The following is an 18,754-nucleotide window of genomic DNA, read 5'->3' as shown; positions in this document are numbered from 1 at the left end:
GCATAGATGTCCAAAAAAGGGAGAAAGAAGAACGAGTGAAAAAAAGAGCGAATGTTTATCTTCAGGGCTCCTTCTGTCCTTTATTTTATTTTTTATTTTTTTAGGGCCTAGCAAGATCGCCCAATAAAGTCAAATTTATGCCTTCTGGCCGGGTGCAGTCTGGTGTTCCCACACAAGGCCGGCCTGTGCTGAACCCTACCCATAAATCCCAGCCTCTGAATGGGCCTCTGTGCTGGGACGGGGTGCCTCTGTCTGCGGGGTCCGTAGGAGCGAGGCCTCTGAAAAACAGCAGGCAACCCACTCCAGTTGTCCACCAGGAAAACATCTGCAGAGTTAGCACATCATTCCTAGAACTGCAGGGATTCCTTGTACTACAGCGTAAGGCCATAGAGGCGAAGCATCAGCTGGAGCATTGGCGTATATATGGCAGTTTAAGAGGTCTGAAAAACCATACTCGTTGCGTGCTTTGTCTCAAAGTGCATGGCTGCTAGACTTGAGCTGCCCCTGTGGGATACTGTGCATGTGTGTGTGTGTCCCACTGGAATAGTTAATGCATATATGTATGTGTATGGGTGTGTGTGTGTGTGTGTGTGTGTGCTAGAATATTTATCAAAGGACAACTGCATGGACTAAAAGCATCAAATAAGCAAAGACCACAGCCTTTCACACGCACATATACATATTGGCCCTCATCTTCTACAAACTGGAAACTGGAGGCCAGCGCTTGAAGACATAGAAAGGGACATGTGGAGGATTATTCGGAATAGCATACAGTTCTCAGTGGGAACCCTGTGAAATGTGAGTGACAGCTTCAGAGCAAATAGTGATGAAATAGTTGCATCACCAGATCTGATAACCATCTCCATGCTCGGTATCTCGTCCGCTCACATGTATCATTCATACGGATGCATAGAGAATTTCGTCAAAGCTCTCACATGCTTGTGAGTCCATAACATCTGACGCATCCATGTTTACGCTCCCAAGCCACATTTGACATTTTCTGGATATGATGAAACATTAATGATGACCTCAATAGGCTTTCACATCTTTGGCCCACAGATCAATAAAGTGGTTAGGGGAGTAGGTCAGCGGGTCTCCAGAGGTGTCTGTCAGTGTGTGTGTATGTGTGTGTGTCTTTGAGTGCGCTTCCAAACAGTCACACCCAGCGAGCAACTCTAAAATGTTGCGGCTAATTGGCGGCCAAGCGTGGCCCGAGCATTGGCGTGACGCTCCGGGGCTGGCAGAATTGCGGCTGGTTTTCCAAGTTTTTTCCAAGCAATGCCGTTCTCCCTGCCTGTGAGGCTGTGGGAGTTCCATCCATTATTGATCAGATCCAAGGATGAAAGCAGGAAAGCTCAGTGGGAACTGAGCATCTTTGGCCCCACACAGAAAAACAGCCCTGACCGCCAACTCTGTATGAAGAGACGAGGAAATATGTGTTTTAATTCGCGTCTGACGGAGCCAAGCAATCTGAAAGCAGCAGTGAACGAGCTGAATTTATAATTAAAGAGCGGAGACAATGTCACTTAAATACATTGCCTCATCTAATATGTGAAGATGATGAATCTCTGTTCACCCCTAGCATATATAAATACAATCCTTGCTGAGGTTTTCTACCCAGATGATGACATTGTGTAATTCTCTGGTTTGCCAGGCTTGGCACCGGCTCAACTCAGTGCTGTTCAATGATTCAGCTGGGTCGAATTGACCTCCACCTCACCTTGGCAATACTCCCCAACCAAATGGACGTTTGGCAGCCAGAACATACACTGGATATACAAGCAGGCATGCACGCCAGTGATAACACAACTACACAGACTCACAGAAACACACAGATGCACACACACACACACACTGGGAAAGGTTACAATGCTGCTTGAAACAAAGGGGCAGATGGCTGGCAATGATACAGCGCCAGCACTGGCAAGGTGGTTTAAATATGCATTTCTGTTTGTGTGTGTGCGAGTGTGTATGATTGTGTCTGCATGTGTGCATATATATCTATCTCTTAGGTAGTCTGTATTGTATTTGCCCACTGTCGGTCTAAACCTCCCCAAACAGTGTGTTTTTACGAAGCGGATTTGTGTATTTGTTTTTGGGCATTATACTGTGTCTCTCCAGTCCTCAGCAAAGCAAAGTGCTTTGCCAGGAGTTTACATACTGTGAAATTTTATGGCAAGCTATAAAATCAACCGCCACTGGTGATGAATCATCATTTAAAGGAGAAAAAAAGGCTAATTTGCAGATCTGTAACAGTCATTGCAGATTGAAAAAAAGACATAAACACTGCAAAAATTTAGATTTTATCTTGCATTTTCTGAGAGGTTATGGTTCTGCCGCCACATGCACTGGTGTATAAAGATCTGTGAGGGGCCTCAACAAGTGACAAAACCTGTGAAGTGCATAATCGCATCCCATGGAGAAGAATATGGTTCCTCAACCAGGGATTTTGTGGCCTACAAAGGTTTCGGAGGTTTAATTGGCTGGCTTAAGCCCTGCCCTGTGGCTGCCACACCTCCTCTGCCTCTCCTGACATGAATGAGACTGTCCACTCCATGTCATTGGCATATTCAATGGCCATCCACTCTAATCCATCCCGGCTCGTTAGCCTTGTCGTGAGGCTAATCATCATCTCCTCTGGCTCGAGTTAGCCAAAGGAAGAGCGTCCAGGACATCATCAGAATGAGACAGTTAAATATTCATGTCCCACAGCGGTGTAATATCCTCCTCAATGATGTTTGAACCTTTTGACCCGAGGTAATCTGCGGTAATTCACACGGTCACGCTGAAAAGTGATAAATTTGATCTGTTAGATGGTTAAGTCTGATGAGCTTTTGACACCGCTGAGTGCCATACATCAGACCAAAGCTCAAACAATGAACAGTGCATCCACACACACACCAACAGGCACACTAAAAAGCAGTGTTCCTGGTGACAGACAGTTCAATTCGCCCTCAGGCATGTAGGTATGACATCACTCGATTAATAATAGAGCAATTAATTATGACCTATTAGACAGATGAATTAGATTAGATAGAGAAGAAGAACGTAGTCATGTGATAATATTACACTAGGATACACTAATGACTTCTTGAGGGGAGGAGAGGTGTAGGATAAAATTTATGCTGTATGTGGCAGTTTGTAATGATATACAGTCAGCCACCTAATGATATCAATGATAAATGATTTTATTGATATGATAATAATTCTTTGCTCCAACAGGACTATCTTCTACACAACTGTGTGGTGTAATGTAATCATGCTGAAACTTATAGATCTAGATTGTGAAGATTTGACCTGTCTAGCAGTGTGATAGCAGACACCTTGTATGTGTGTTGCATCCTGATGGCACTCTTTGCCTTATGGAAATCACTTGGTGCACTCAAGGTATCTCTGAAGCAGCTGTATGGGTATTTAATAGCTAAACACTTTATATGACTTTTAAATATGCATGCAGCTAATCCACGGTGCAAAGAGAAAAGACAAAAGAGGCGTGATGATGTGACTTCAATGTCCAGCATGGCAGCGCAAATAGCAAAAGAAATTCCTTTCTTGTAAACACATTTAACCTAATGGAAGTCGCTGCTATAACGCATCTTTTAAATGCATTGTATAAAAGGCATTTAATCCATAAATGCATTAAATTGCTTTTAAACACGGGATGCTTTTATTGTGCTGTTGGGAGGAAAAATGAGGTCGTTATTGCAAACTTGAGAATTTGATTTGTCCAGCAAAGTGAAAACACACAGCAACAATGTGGCAACTGAATTTTCTGTATCACATTTAGCCTTGTGGAAATCATTGGTGTATGCAAGGTATCCCTGAAGCAGCTGCAAGGAATATATTTAATTGATAAACACATTATATGGCTTTAAACATGTATGCTGTTATTCCACTGAGTGGAGACTCTGCAAAGACAAAGGAGGCTTGCAAATGATAAACTCCAGCACTGTGTTGCATTCCACTGACATCTAGTGCCCGAAGCGGGTACTGAGATAACGCACTGTGTCTGACCCTCTGCTGCCGTCAGAAGCGTGGGTCTGTGCAACTCACACACACACACACACACACACACACACACGCATACACATGCACATCTGACGGCAAACTCTTGTGTCCTCTGTTATCCTCTTTGCCATACATCACCCTCGTCTATTGATCTGCCTCGTATGACCTTGAATGATCAGGAAAGTGGAAGCGCCACGTTGGAATGAAACCCATCCATTCTCTGCTGCTGTAATGACTTGAGGGGAGACGAGAGGGGGGTGGGGGGTGGAGAGGAGCCTATTGAGACGGACCCCTGAACCAGTCAGCTCTGCAGTGGCCTTATGTTGCGGCCAGCCTCCCCTCCAGGCACAGTCTGTTCTGGGTAAAGCGAGAGAAGTGGGTCAGTCTGTCTGAGATATAAAAGATGAGACGTGACTGGGGTAATATATAGAACATCTCAAACCTTAGCAAGATTATGTAAGCTGATTCATCCGAGGGTGGTCCCACATCTGAATGTGGAATATACTGTATTAAATTGATAATCAGCAGACGAATGATGCAATTTGGATATGGAGGAGGGTCATGCTCCTGGTCATTGTAAAGAGGGGTTTTGTTAGATTTGTTTTACTCTAACATGAAAAAAGTATATTGATCTAACATGGCAATATGTGGTAGCTTTTCCCCACAGCTTCAACATGCCTTTACAAGAACAGCTGTAGAGCAGTGTTTATTATTAATTGAACACCAGAATAACACCATTGTGAAGCAACAAAGGCACAACAGGCTGAATTTGTTAGATGTGAAATACTTTCCTGGGCTGAAAATGCCTAGTGAAAATACATCCTTTCAATCCAAGAACAGAAAAAGACTGGGTGGGAAACAAAAGTAAAAGTTTGGTTTAACCCTTTGAAAACTGAGCAAATTCACCGGATTTGTTTCAAAAATATGGGGAAAAAGTGAAATCAAAGTCAAATGAGCAAGAAATTAAACAAAAATTAGCAAGAAAAAAAGTTACAAGAAAATTAACAGAAAATGATGAGAAAATTACCATATAATTTTGCAAAAAATAAAATAAACTTCCATAAAAAAATGCTAAATGAAAAGACCTGAATGGATTTTTTTAAGAGGGTGAAATAAAGCTCATAAAAATGAAAATAAAAAAAAAGCCTGCCCACAGGCTCCTGGGTTTCCAAGGAATAGATTATCCTTGGGCATTTTTTTTTTCCCGCAGGCAATAGAATACAGGAAATATTTTGAGGATGACATGCAATAAAGACTTGAACCCAGGATATTTTGGTACATTGTTTGCACCTTAGTCATCTGAGCCTCCAGGACGCCCAAGTCACTGTATTGTCTTAAAAAACCAATTATGGTGAATACTGGAGGAAGCTGGACCACCTTAAAATATACTTAGAATACACAAAAAATAACTGCAGAAATTTTCCTCTTCACAACAAAGCAAAAAGGAGAAGGATATGAGAGTATTTTTGTATCGGGTTTTTGGGGGGAAGGGTTTATAGCCCATACTGCACAATAACAAGCAGGATAGTCATGCAAGCACACATCAACCCATTCACACACACACACACACTGCTCAGCCTCTTCATCATAGGATGTGACACCTGACGGCCCATTAGTTCCCAAAGTGCTATTCTATTGTATGAATTCCTCTCCTTATAGAATATTTAGTCTATGTGTGTTTCTCTCCACTCGTCAACATGAAATGCATTATTCATGTTAATGTGCCATTATCTGACGCTCTGCGTGATGTAACGCGGACATTCCCTGGCCCAGCACCCACAAACACATGCAGTGACCTTGTGAACTCAGCAGTGCCGTCACCCTGCCTACAGCACCGCAGCATCTCTTCATATGGCACTGACAGGGGAATGAAATTTAGGTTTTAACAAGCCATTATTGTGCAGTTAAAAAGCTGTGCTTACACACGGCATGGCTGCACTTGAGATAGAGAGAGATTTGGGATTTTAACAAGCCTTGTGTGCATCCAAAAGATATGCCTGCAGTACCTGCTATTAGAGATAGAGAGCAAGGGAGAGAGAATTTGAGTTTTTTTTTTTTTTAACACGCTTTTTATTGTGTAATTAAAAAGCTGTGCTCACAACAACACTGGAGATAGAGAAAGAGAGATTTTGAGTTTTCATAAGCTTTGTATGTATGCTCAAATGGCATGCCTGAATTTAAGAGCAGTAGAGGGAGAAAGTATGAGGAATGAGCTTTATCGAGGCTTTATTGTTAAAAGGTATGAGAGAGAGAAAGAGAGATGAATTAAATTTGAGTTTTAACAAGCCATGCATGCTTCCAAAAGGCAGCCCTGCATTTGAGAGAGGTGTAGTGGGAGAAAGAGAGAGAGAGAGAGCGAGAGGCAGAGAATTTAAGTTGTAATAGCCCACGTATGCTTCCAAAAGGTATCATTTCTGAGAGGTAGAGAGAGAGCGGGAGAAAGACATGAATTTTAACAAGCCTTAATTCTATAAAGCTATGCTTGCAAAATGAATACATCTGAGAAAGAGACATGGATGGGCAGGGAAACACAGTGTGGCAGAGATAGGAGGGAAGGAGAGTATTGACAGTAAGGCATTCTAATGATTGGCTTCTAACAATTTAAAGGTAACTGGGTCACGCAATCTTTGGATGGGGGTGACATGCTGATTCGGTGGTTAGGACTGACGCTTCACAGCAGTGCAAACAGCAGTACAATTCCTGGTCCCACCCACCACCTCTGTGTGAAGCTCGCATGTTTCTCTGGATTTCCACCCACGTTCCAATGACATGCAAGTCAGGTAGCTTGCAGACTCTAAATCACCCATAGGTATGAATGAGCGTGTGTCTCTATCTGTGTTAGCCCTGCAGTTAACTGGCAACCTGTGCAGCGAGTCTCCCAGTGCATGCTGGGATAAGCTCCAGCCCCCCGTGACCCTGAAAAGGATTACACAGGTAGAGCAAAGTAAATGAATGAATGAATCTTTGAATGGAAAAATGTCAGTCATCAAACCATACTATACAGATTCATGGTTCCCCTTAGTATTTGATAAGCCAATTGACTTAAGGCTTTTCAAACTTACAGGAACATATTGACTGTGATTACATAGGCTGGTATGGGTTGATACAGACACTATTTTTAACACAGTATCCAATACAGTGCAATGAATAACCCTCCCAAGCCAGTGAGTAAATGAAGTAATAAGGGCAGCAAGGCAGGCGGCTGAAATGAGCAATAATGCTTTACAACAGCTTTTAAATGGAGATGAAAAAAGCCCTGTTTGCACATCATCTTAAATGGAAGTGTAATTATCTATGAGCCAATCAACACCTAACACACACTTCCTGTGTCTGACCTTGCTGGACTCGTAACCATGGAAATTTTTTCTCCCTCTGATGGAGCACAGCTTGCTCATAGAAGAACTACTGTGTGTGTATGTGTGTGTCAGTGTGCGTGTGCGTGTGTGCAGATGATCGACAAACAAAACGCATTTTCCATCTCTTGCTTTCACCAGGGCACCTTGGATACAGCCTTATACTTCCTTTTATGGCGAACCATACTGTATCCCAATAACAAATATGCAAGGATGGTGAACACAGTAGCAACCCCCCACCCATTCTGCCTGGCAGCCGATGTTCTCTTCCTAACAGATCGGATAAATATGCGAAAATGACAGTATTTGTTTTCTTTTCATTTGGGATCTGTTATGACAGTCTGCATAAATAATGCATCCTCAGGAAACACTGAAATATTTACAAAACACACATTGGCAGGAGTGGACTGTGGATTCGGAATGTGTTTATATATGCTTGTGTGTGTGTATGTGTGTGTGTGTGTGTGAAGTTGTTGCTTTTTATATGATTTCAACTCTGGTTCAGGCCTTGAAGTGAACCTGCCTTTAATGAGAGCTACAGCTTACAGTGATGTGAATGTTTTTTTTAGTTACACTTCCCGCAGGCATTATCAGTCACAGACAGCCGGTTGAATGCAGGGCTCAATTTAAGTTTACTATCCAGTTGCATGGCCATTTGACAGACAGCTTGGTCTTTCTGAAAACAAATTCCTACCAGCTGAGATGAAAAATCACCATAATATTGGTATAATATTCCTATAGGGCCTTTGGTATGTCAGCAATATCCAATACTAAGTTTCTCATAAAAATAACCTTTATTTATATATCGCATTTCAAAGCACAGTTACATGGTGCTTTTTAAAAAGAGCAAAAACAGATGTAAACAGCAAAAACCATAAAGCAAGGTAAGCAAAAGAGGAGCACAGTGAGCACCATAATTGGAGACCAAAAATAGTTGGTGAGACTTTTATTATTATTATTATTATTATTATTTACATAAGTCTATAAGCTTAATTTTTAAGAAATGATTTAAATTATGATTCAGAATTGCAAGTGCTATTCCAAACTTTAGGAACCCTGATGGGAAAAGCATGCCCTAAAATAAAATATAGTGTCCACGTGGAAGCATGCATAGGTGGAGAATAAGATGGGGCCCAAAATTGAACCCTGTGGGACACCACATGTGATGTGTACTGACGATGATGAGGGTTTGAAAACATTTTATTGGAAAGATAGGAGTTGAACCAGTGAACAGGTTTAACCTAGGGTCAAATGCAGTCTCTCATCTAATAAAATGGTGTGGCCAACAGTATCAAAGGCCACGCTACAAAAATTAAATTGGAGCATTCCTGTACATCTGTCTAAATGAGAGTCAGGAGTCGCTCTGACAGAAGTCTCTGTGCTAAGAAGTGTTCTAAATCCAGCTTGGAATGTCTTAATGATATATAATGACTCATAAGGGGTATCAAATTGAGGGCAGTTTTGCTGTTTGGTTAGTTAGAGATAATTTGCAGTGGGCAAAAGGTCAAGACTAGAGAGGGTTGAACTACTGCATGCTTAATAATAAAGGGAAAAAAAATACAGCGGCCTGGAAGCTCTTGATCACAGAAGAAGTGTTTATACAGACTGACTTAAATACCTCTTTAATAAACTTAATAAGGATTTATGGAGGACCTAGGGTAGTAGTCCTCATGGACAAGGGGAGAAATGGGTTCAGAACAGTTCATCGTGACTGAATTACCATCAACAGTTAATAAAAACAACAGATACATCCTTACAAGAAAATGAGGTCCGATGAGTCTAACAGCGATCCCATCTTATGGTATTTTATGGTCTTTTAATGGTATCTTCTTTATTATGGTATGTCTTATGGTATTTTAATCTACCATATTAGTATGATATTCCTATAGGGACTTCTAGTTTGTGGTGCTCAATGTTGAGTTTATTGTGACTGCATTATGCTGCTGTGTATGACGGGGCTTTATTATTATTATTATTATTATTATTATTATATCTCTTGTAGTATAACTATAGGAGTTTGTGCGTGCGTGCGTGCGTGCGTGCTTGTGTGTGTGTGTGTGTGTGTGTGTGTGTGTGTGTGTGTGTGTGTTACAGACTCATGATATGGTTTGCTGTGACAGCTTTATACTATGCCTCCGGTTGTTTTTGAAAAGGGAGACTGTGATGGTTAAAATACGTTGAATAATAAAATGTGATATCGTATGAAGGCTGCCCTGAGTGGATCAACTGACTTATGTAAATCAGTAGCCTACCATATCCTCTGCATATAGCAAGGGATGCATAGTGGGGAAAGAAAAGTGTTAACTATGACCTGCAGTCCATGATCACTAGATGGCAAAATCGCCAATATGAACAAAAATATTTTCAGGAGGGGAAGAAATAAATAAATTGGCTTTAAAGCCTTAAAAGGCTTCCCCCCTTTAAGTCCAAGACCAATGTTCCCTCAAAGTTGGCACTTTGATAGCCTTTAGGTGTGTAATCTATCACATTGGTCAGGTAATAATTATTATTGATTGAAAATTTCATTTATTTAAGCTGGTTCAGAAGTTTGGTAAAAGAGCTCTGAACTGACGGACCTTTTTTCTTTTTACCAAAGTGCAGAGATAACGCACGTTGAATAAAATTGCTGATTGAAATATAAATGCCTGGAGTTTACAGACACGCTTTTTTCATCAATACGCATGCTCAGTGGCTCTTATCCAGCCGATTGACATCAGCACCAGCGCTGAAGATCCACCGATCTGACGGTACATGGATCCCCTGTGAGAACAGCGAGCACTCCGGCCAGGGGGTAAGACTGCGTCCCGGTACTTCAGTGCTTAAACGCGTCGTTAGACTGGTGAGAGGACACTTCACTTGTGAGAGGGAGAGAACACAGAGAAACCGAGTCGTGATGAAGTGCTATGGAGAAAAGTGTGAGCTGGACTGAGGCTACATGGCCGTGATGACTCACTGGTGTCCAGCGGTGGCGGATAGTTTATACACCGAGGGGCTAATGAAGACTTTTGATTGTACCTGTGTTTACAAAGTGTGACTAATCCGACCAAACTGATATTTTCCCTTCTTAGTAAAATTGTTGAATCCTATCAGGCTGCATAGGGAGCTAAACTAAAATCCGGTTTTGCTGGAAAGCAGGGAAATCCTATTGCATTTTTACACTCGTTTAGGGTTCTATTGGAGAGAAGAAATCCTAGAAATATTGACCTAGACACTAGAACCTAGACATAGGCTCGTTTCTGACTGAAGAAGAAAGTGGGAGGAAACTTTACATAGGAAACAAGCTGGTGATGCACTCGTTTCAGGACCATGGACAGGGCTTTGGAAAAGGTCTCCTAATCTGCCGTTAAAAAGCCCATTTCTGACATTGATGTTAGGTATCTGCGTTTATGAGTGTTAATTGATTATTTATTATATGACAACTTGTCATATCTTAACCTAAGTCCAACGTGAGTCTTATATCATTATTAACATTAAAAACTTTGGTAGAAAAGTATTAAGTATTATTATCTGCATAATACAATAAAAAAGGAGAGCGACTGGTGTTCACCCAAAGCTGCTAGTTTGATGCCCTGCATCTACTAATTTATCGCCTTGTCCAGTAATATCTTGTTTGTCACTGAACTGGAAGTTTTGGTGGCAAATGAAATTAGTTGCAATGACTTAGATTTGATCCCTTGAACTGGTCCCTCTTTTGTTTACAAACCTTGGTTCACCTTTATCAAACCAAGAAACTAACAACACAGTGTTTACATCCCTTGTGAATAAAATCAGAAAGGCTAGGAAAACCAACAAGGAAGAAAATAACAAGGGATTATGAATGACAGCACACAAGATAAAGTTTTTAGTTGACATGATCCAGTTGCATCCAATATTGACTCCATTTGGACAAAAGGATATATTACTACTTAGCTTCACTTAATCAGGTGATGGCATAAACTTCATGACGTACTTTATTTTATGTCAGCCCACTGAAGTTGACTGCAAAAAGTGTCTTCAGTATCCCAGTTTAACTGCTAGCCTGACCTTTATCTTAGGGTACAACATCTGTGGTTAGTTTTATGTGGCATGAACTATAATGAAAAAAGTGTCCCTGGTTGCACTTTTGTATTTTGTTTGTTTAGGCTCACATGGCCCAATAAAAGTGAACCAGGCCTTGTAAATAAAGTCACATGACCCACAAGAATCTTGCTTACTGGTCAGAGTTTTAGTAAGTTAGCAATTTTGGTAGCAAGGCAGTCAATATAATTCTGAATCCAGTGCCTGTAACATTAGCATGATGGATTTACTTCTTTCTGTAATTTGCTTTCTGTGGTATTTAAACAGCATTTGTTCCTCTGCCCCAGTATTGAAGCATTGCATTTCTTCTCATCTTGACTTCAAGTTTGCCCTCAGTTCATTTTTCTACACTAGACTTTCCAAGCATGAATTACTGCTGGCTATCTGATGTTAACATTGATGTTCATGTCTCTGTATGTATAAAACCTGGCATTTTGGGGGTTGTTTCCTGCAGCTGGGTCAGATTATGTTGTCCCTCCTGACAAACTACACCACAGCTGCCTTGGAAGAGGCCTGAGACTTGTACTTTCAGGTGTCAGTGTTATTTGTGCCACCAGCGCTCAAACAGCATTGTTTTTACCCAGCAAAAGAAACTTGCTAGAAACTAGTTTTTTTTTTTTTTTTGCACAAACTGCTATAACAGTACTTGTTGTGAATGTGTTTATTCAAGCTGACACGAAACCTGTCATGGCAAAACCTCTTCCATATCCTCAAGAAAAGATTATATGGCAGCTGATGCCAGAAGTGTGCCGAGTACTTTTCCTGTTTGTTCAGGTTCAAATGGGACTCACAAGAGCAGAAAACACAGGATCTTTACCCTTTGTGAGGGCACTGAAAAATGGAAATGAGATGAAAATGAATTGAAAAATGATTGGGAGAAGAGCGATTACTGAATTAGTCATCAGTGTACGGGCTAGAATTAAAGCCTGGTCAACATTTTGATAAGAGCTTGGATCAGACCAGAGAGATTTTGATACAGGGTTAAAAAAGCCAGGGGTATAAAAATTACTTTAAGTCAACTGAGCAGCAACAGTAGAGTAACAGCACAAGGATGTGTGTGTATTTGTACGTCAAGAAAGGTTGTGCATGTGTGTGTGCAATTGCATGCGTGTGACTCATCCGTGGGTGGTAATGCAGCCACTTCGGGACCACAGTACCCTTCCGTTCTTCACAAGCAACCACAATAACTAGGGCGAGCATGAGACATGAACCAAAATTCATAATGAGTCTCCGAAGACAGGGATTTATGGAGGGAAATTCATAGTTATAGCAACATATGTGCACAAATTAACTGTGGATGGGTTTTATTTACCATGTGTGTGTATATGTTCCAGGCGTACGCGGTGTGTGAGGCGTGATGGCGTTGTGCTCTGAGGCCTGTGTCTCCGGCTCAGGAGGAGAATCATCTGGGAGTGAGGTGAGCTTTGGTTGCCATGGTTGATGATCTTCTTTGATTTGATTTCAGTACCACTAAAACAGTAATGTGATCATTTGACATTTCCTAGATATAGAGAGAACTTTTATACTGTTACTCCAACATGAATAAAGGATTGTTTGGAAAATCCTATAGTGCAGATGTACAAATTCCACCTTATGAGCTATCAGGGTTGGAATCATGTTAGACACTGAAGCATAAACCCACTTCCTTATTTAAAGAATACAGGTTACCCTTCTGCAGGCTAACATGAGTCTCTATTATATATATATCATGTGATAGTACAGTAAGTAGTATCAACTGATTTAAGTTACATGAACAGAGGGTCTTTTAAGAAGAAATTAGGAGAAATTCAGGTGGTTCTGAACTTAAATTATTGTTTTATTGTTGTTTATATTGATGGTTGTTATAGGAGATCATGTTTTTTTACGTACTGCTTTACCTGCTTTGCATTTTAAGTTGAACATCAATTAATTTCAAGGGGAATTATTACTTTGTTGTTTATTTCCATGTGTATAATGAATGAAAACTTGAATGTGGAATCAAATCAGATAAAATAGCTGGATTTACAGTGGCGGAAAAAAGTTTTCGGACACCCTTAAAATTTTACACAATCTCAAATATTATCATGAAATATTTGTAGAAAAATCTTTTTTGTGTTTCAAAAGGTGTGGCTGCATTAGACAGATACAAACAAATACAAATTATATTTTTTTGTTTATTGTTTACAAGAAAAACGAACAAAACTAAATTCTTGACAAATTCTTCTGACCACAGAATCTTCTTCCAATCTCTGGCTGTCCAGTTCTTGTGTGCCTGGGCCCAACGACACCGGGCTAACCTCTGTCTCTCATTGATCAGGGGCTTCTTGATAGCCTTGTAGGACCTTAAGCCATGATCTAAAAGTCGGCCATGTACAGTGTGGGTGGAACACTGGACACCAGTTTGGTTTGACCACTGCTGCTGAAGCTCCTGTGATGTCATTCGGTGGTTTTGCCTGCACATGCGGATCAGGATGTGGTCATTTCTTGCTGAAGAAACCCTCGGACGCCCAGGTTTTGGTTTGTCTTCCAAGCTGTTGGTTTGTCTGTATTTCTGCAGAGTGTATCCAACTGCTGAAGGACTGCATCTGCACTTCCTGGCTATCTGGCGACAGCTGTACCCTTCCTGGCTGAGAATCTTTATCTTCAGGCGTGTTTCCTGCGTTACGTTCCTTGTTTTAGCCATTTTTTGTGTCTGAAGAACTTTCAAATGTGCTGGCTTTATATAGACACGAAGCTTGGCAACAAAAATTGTGTCTTTTAATAAAAAGAACAACCTTCATCACTGGTACCAAAATGACCCAATACTCTTCTTATGTATTTTTATGGAACCAATCAATTTTAAGTTTTTAATGGCTTTTTTAAGATTTGTTTAGTATTTTGGCTGTGACTGTACTAAAAGAAATTGCATTTGAAGACCTAAGAGTGATTCTTAATGCAATATTTCACAAATGCATGGGGTGTCCGAAAACTTTTTTCCACCACTGTATATGTTGTCACCACACTTGTGGTATTGGTGTAGTTCTATGACACTCATCAAACTTTTTTTTGTTTTTTTTTGTAAAACTCTGCTCATCTGTTGCACAAGTCGAACAGTCCTGGCATGAAATCTATTGTAATCTCCAAACAGTTTGTTGACTGCAGTGGTATTTCCTTCCAGACGGGCTCTAGCTGTCTTCAGTTTGGTGTTCGTTCCTATCTGCACCACTTCTATGAGGAGTGCTCGTCTTCGATGTGGGAGAGAGACCAGGAAGACCAGGGGTTCGTCCAGAGCCAGAGATCAACCCAGCGGTGGAGCTCAGCAGTCTGGAAGGTAGAGGGAAGGAACTGCAATATCCAAAATGATCTTTGCTGGGATGTTTTTGTGTCATATTTCTTGGCACAAGTCTTTTCCCTTTCCTCTGTCTATCTGTGTTATGTTCAGTTCAGTGGCAATCAACAAGATGACGACAAAATGTATATTTAAAAAAAAAAAAAAATACTCAAGCAGTTGATCAAGCTAGTTGACATTTCAAACCATATGGAGATGAAAATTCATTTGGTTTAAAATGTGCTCCACATTAAGACATAATCATCAAGGCCATGTCAGTCATCTCAATAATACTATGGTGATATTTATCTGGTACCTCTTTTAGGGGGAAAATCCTAAGATTTTTCACAGGATTTCCAGTTTATTTGGCATAGAGTGCCGCTTGCAGAAACTCAAACTTCAGCAACAACAGCAAAAATAAATAAATGAAAATCCCTCTCTCTGTCTCACTACATTTTCTCTCTCTCTCTCTCACTCTCTCTCTCTCTCTCTCTCTCCCTAGGTGTCCTTGGCCTTGGGTCTCCTCATCCTTACTGCAGGTATTGCCAGCCTGTCCGTCGGCTATTCCACCCCTCGCAAGATTGAGTCATTTGGAGATGGAGATCTGCTCTTCGTGGACACCCAGGCCATCAGCTTCAACAGGGGGCTGCACCTCAGCACTGCGGCGGGGATTGGGCTCTCCTGCATGGGCTCGGTTCTCACCATGATAGGGGTCGTGCTCTGGATCCTGCTCAGGGCTGACTTCAAGGAGGGGCTCTTCCACAGAGAGGACGATGGAGAAAGGAGAGGAGAGTGGGGATCAAAGGGGAGAGATTTCAGGGATGCAGGAGAGGCAATCACTAAGCCGCCAGGTATAGAGGAAAGAAAAATACCCGTCACACTGTCAAAAGTAGAGGGCGTCCAGCCCACTTCATGAAAAGATCCTCATTGAGCTACATGGTGTATGGGCTTCTGTTGTAGTCCAGGGGCCTCATTTAGAGGAAGACCTCATTATCATATTTGATTTTACATACCTGGTAGAAAATCACATCAAAGTAGTTAATAATAAAATCTTAACATGACAAAGTATAAATAGATTGTAGCTAGTTTAGGATTTTATTTTAAGTCTATAAAATGTTGCATAAAGTGGCCAATTATCGGTAGTGTGCAAAAAATTTGCCAACTGAGGCATGAGATTCCTTATGAACCTTCCAATGTGCATCACACTGAAGACAGAGAAAATTATGCTTTAAATAAGCTGATAATATAAGGACACAACTGGCTACAGGGCAATGACTGGTGGGATGCATTCACATTCAAGTGCAAGATATTTTTTGTGATTCACATATTCACAAATACATATCACACAGGTACTCTTCTGTCCATGAGCATTTTCAGCATTATTCTGTCTCAGATATCTTTTTATAAATCAAACATAAGCACAATTTGAAAAAAATGATTTCAAAATGACATGGATCCAAGTACCTTTTTATAAATGAGGCCCGAGGACTTCGATCAGAGCCCTGATTTTAACCTGAAAACATCTCTTGTTTGTGGTGCTTTGATGTCCTGTCCACAAAGTCTTCACACCTTGTAGGGCAGCACAGAGCCATGGTTTCTGGCTGCTGCATAGACTGTGTTTGTGGAGTGCACTTGTGTTCTATTTGAAAAAAAAAAAAAAAAAAAAAAAAAAAAAAGCAATGAAAAAGTCCAGCTAAGACACTTACACTGAGGAGAACCCAGTGAATGATGGTTGGAAACTATTATTTGTTATCTCTTTAATAGATTTCTAATTTCACTCAGTGATTCTTTTCAGGTATCAGTTTGCCAAGCAGTTAATTAAGTGAAGAGACAGTGCTATAACAAGAGCCACTTAGTAAAACCTGCTCAACCCCCCCGCACCTTTACAATCACATACACCTCATGGGAAATTTTAAAATGTGCTAACACAGAAGAGGGTAAGGATGTAAACAACTGTAGTAAGTCTGTATTCATAGGTTCATGTATTTCTACTAATGACTGTCTCATTGCATTGACACACAGACACACACATGCACATTCACACCCTCTTCAACAGCCATTCACCTGCTCTGCTGCACACCCACCTACCCGCAAACACACACACACACACACACACACGCACACACACACAGTCATACATACACACACACATGCCTGCTCCATTGACAATATCACCTATTTTCTCCGCACTGTAATCTGGCTTCATAATTGCCTGCAATCTGTGTCTCCCAGCAACAGTTGGGCCTCAAGTGCTCTATTTTCTACCTGGAACAAGAAGCCTCATCTCTGATTGGTCCGTCACTTCCACTCTCTTTATTTTTTTGCACCAATCACATCATTTGTGTGCAGGCATATACAGTAGAAGCGAGTAAGTAGTGAAGCATTGAATAGAGAGAAATTTGCACTGGCACCTTCGAGGCCACTTGTTTTATTTGGTCCTCCAGTTTAGTTATAGCTTGGAAAATAGGGTGCAACCAGTTCACAAACAAATGACTGAAAATAAAAATGTCCAACAATCATGACATCCTGACTGGTTGAGTGCCCCGGGTTCCTCTAGATGTTAACATTGTTTTACTGTTTTTATTGTGTTTTTGGCTGTGATGAACTAGATGGAATGGCATGAGGGTCAAGTGTCACTGGAGTGGGGCAAATATCCAAAATAAACGTGTGATCTGCATATCTAACCTTTAGCAGTGCTCATTTATATTTTATGAATCAATTTTCACAGAACATCAGTACCCTTCCTCTCTTCCTTTGTATGAGCTAACACGGTCTCCCACCAGTGAAAACAACCTCTTGGACAAAGCACACAGTAAAAATATGCTTAGAAAATCCCAAGTGAAGTCAACCAGTTTTTCTGCAGTGAAACTATAAAGGTGACTTTTGGAGGAAATCTTTATGATATTACACAGCTTGCCTCAAAAGGCACAGAGCTATAGAAATATTCAGCAGCAATTAAAACTCCCAAGGCAACCTTGTTCCTTTCAAACAGGATGTTTGAAAGGCAGGACAAGTGAAGTACAAAGTGAGTCAATATAAAACAGTAAAAACAGCAACAATGTGAAAGACTAAATATTAAATGCAAGCAATAGTATGGAAACAACAAGAATGGGATGTGTGACATGAATGGACGTGCACGCATGGATCAATGCCGGAGTGCGTGTGTGTGTGTGAGTGTGTGTGTGTCTGTTTTCAGTGAAGTGAATTGTATTTAGGTCTGCTTGGGTACATGATGTTACTTTGGTGCAGTGACTCACAGCTGTGAGTATGAGTCATCTCATCTCATCTCCCATGTCACACACTGACAGGAGGACCACTTAACAATCAGTTACCGACCATTACAGAACCCTCCCAACACACTCACACTTGCACACACACACACACACACACACACACACACACACACACACACACAGACACGCGCTCCCATTATGGTAGCTGACAACGAAGTCAACATCTTGGGAGGCATTTCTGGTCTTAGTTTGATAGCAAATAATTTTTTAACCTAATAACACGTGTAGCAGATGCACCCTTTGGTCCTCCTAATGTCATGGTTTCACATATTTAAAGCATGAAATTACTGGCAAATGGGAACCAAAAATCCTATTGTTGCGATAGACGAAAAAATAATGGATCCAGATGAGCCCCGGTCTAATGTGTTGGAGTTCAAAAACCATAGAGTGTGTGCGTGCATGAGTTGTGTTTAGTGGTCAGCTGATATATGGATATTCCACTGTTCGTCTTTAAGAGCATGTGCATCTATGGTGACTCGTCCCTTGGTATCTTTCTGTCTTTCTCTGGCAAATGTATCAATGCATCCTGGTTGCATTGTGTCAGGGGTATCATTAAATGTTGTGGACTTGTTTCTAATATGGCCCCTTTTGTCACACACTTTGCATGTATGGTCGCCTGCTTGATTTGTGCACTTGTTAATGAATTAAGTGTACAACAGTGCATAGGGAGATAGGCAAGTGGGAACCGCAGTGGAGTCTCCTGTGAAGATGGAGGCCGACGCGCTCCACTGACTGTGAGGCTGGCAGTGAGTCACATT

At 41.0% G+C, this 18,754-nt stretch overlaps 1 protein-coding gene across 1 annotated transcript; it reads left to right on the top strand.

Moving 5' to 3' along the window:
- Positions 1-10,075: 10,075 nt before the first annotated feature.
- Positions 10,076-17,360, top strand: nrsn1l (neurensin 1-like). The gene is made up of 4 exons (XM_030063869.1): positions 10,076-10,152; positions 12,752-12,834; positions 14,554-14,706; positions 15,206-17,360. The coding sequence occupies exons 2-4, from the start codon at positions 12,775-12,777 to the stop codon at positions 15,617-15,619; spliced, it is 627 nt and encodes a 208-aa protein (XP_029919729.1). The 5' UTR covers positions 10,076-10,152; positions 12,752-12,774; the 3' UTR covers positions 15,620-17,360.
- The last annotated feature ends 1,394 nt before the right edge of the window (positions 17,361-18,754 follow it).

The sequence above is a fragment of the Myripristis murdjan genome, chromosome 11, assembly GCF_902150065.1.
Source record: "Myripristis murdjan chromosome 11, fMyrMur1.1, whole genome shotgun sequence".
In the NCBI taxonomy this organism is placed as follows: Eukaryota; Metazoa; Chordata; class Actinopteri; order Holocentriformes; family Holocentridae; genus Myripristis; species Myripristis murdjan.
The sequence above is the reverse complement of the archived record's forward strand: the minus strand, read 5'-3'. Positions and strand labels throughout refer to the sequence as shown.

Coding starts and splice junctions, on each gene's coding strand:
- nrsn1l (XM_030063869.1), top strand. CDS start 12,775: ATGGCGTTGTGCTCTGAGGCCTGTGTCTCCGGCTCAGGAGGAGAATCA. Junction 12,835..14,553: donor GAGAATCATCTGGGAGTGAG/GTGAGCTTTGGT, acceptor ATTTCCTTCCAG/ACGGGCTCTAGCTGTCTTCA. Junction 14,707..15,205: donor GGAGCTCAGCAGTCTGGAAG/GTAGAGGGAAGG, acceptor CTCTCTCCCTAG/GTGTCCTTGGCCTTGGGTCT.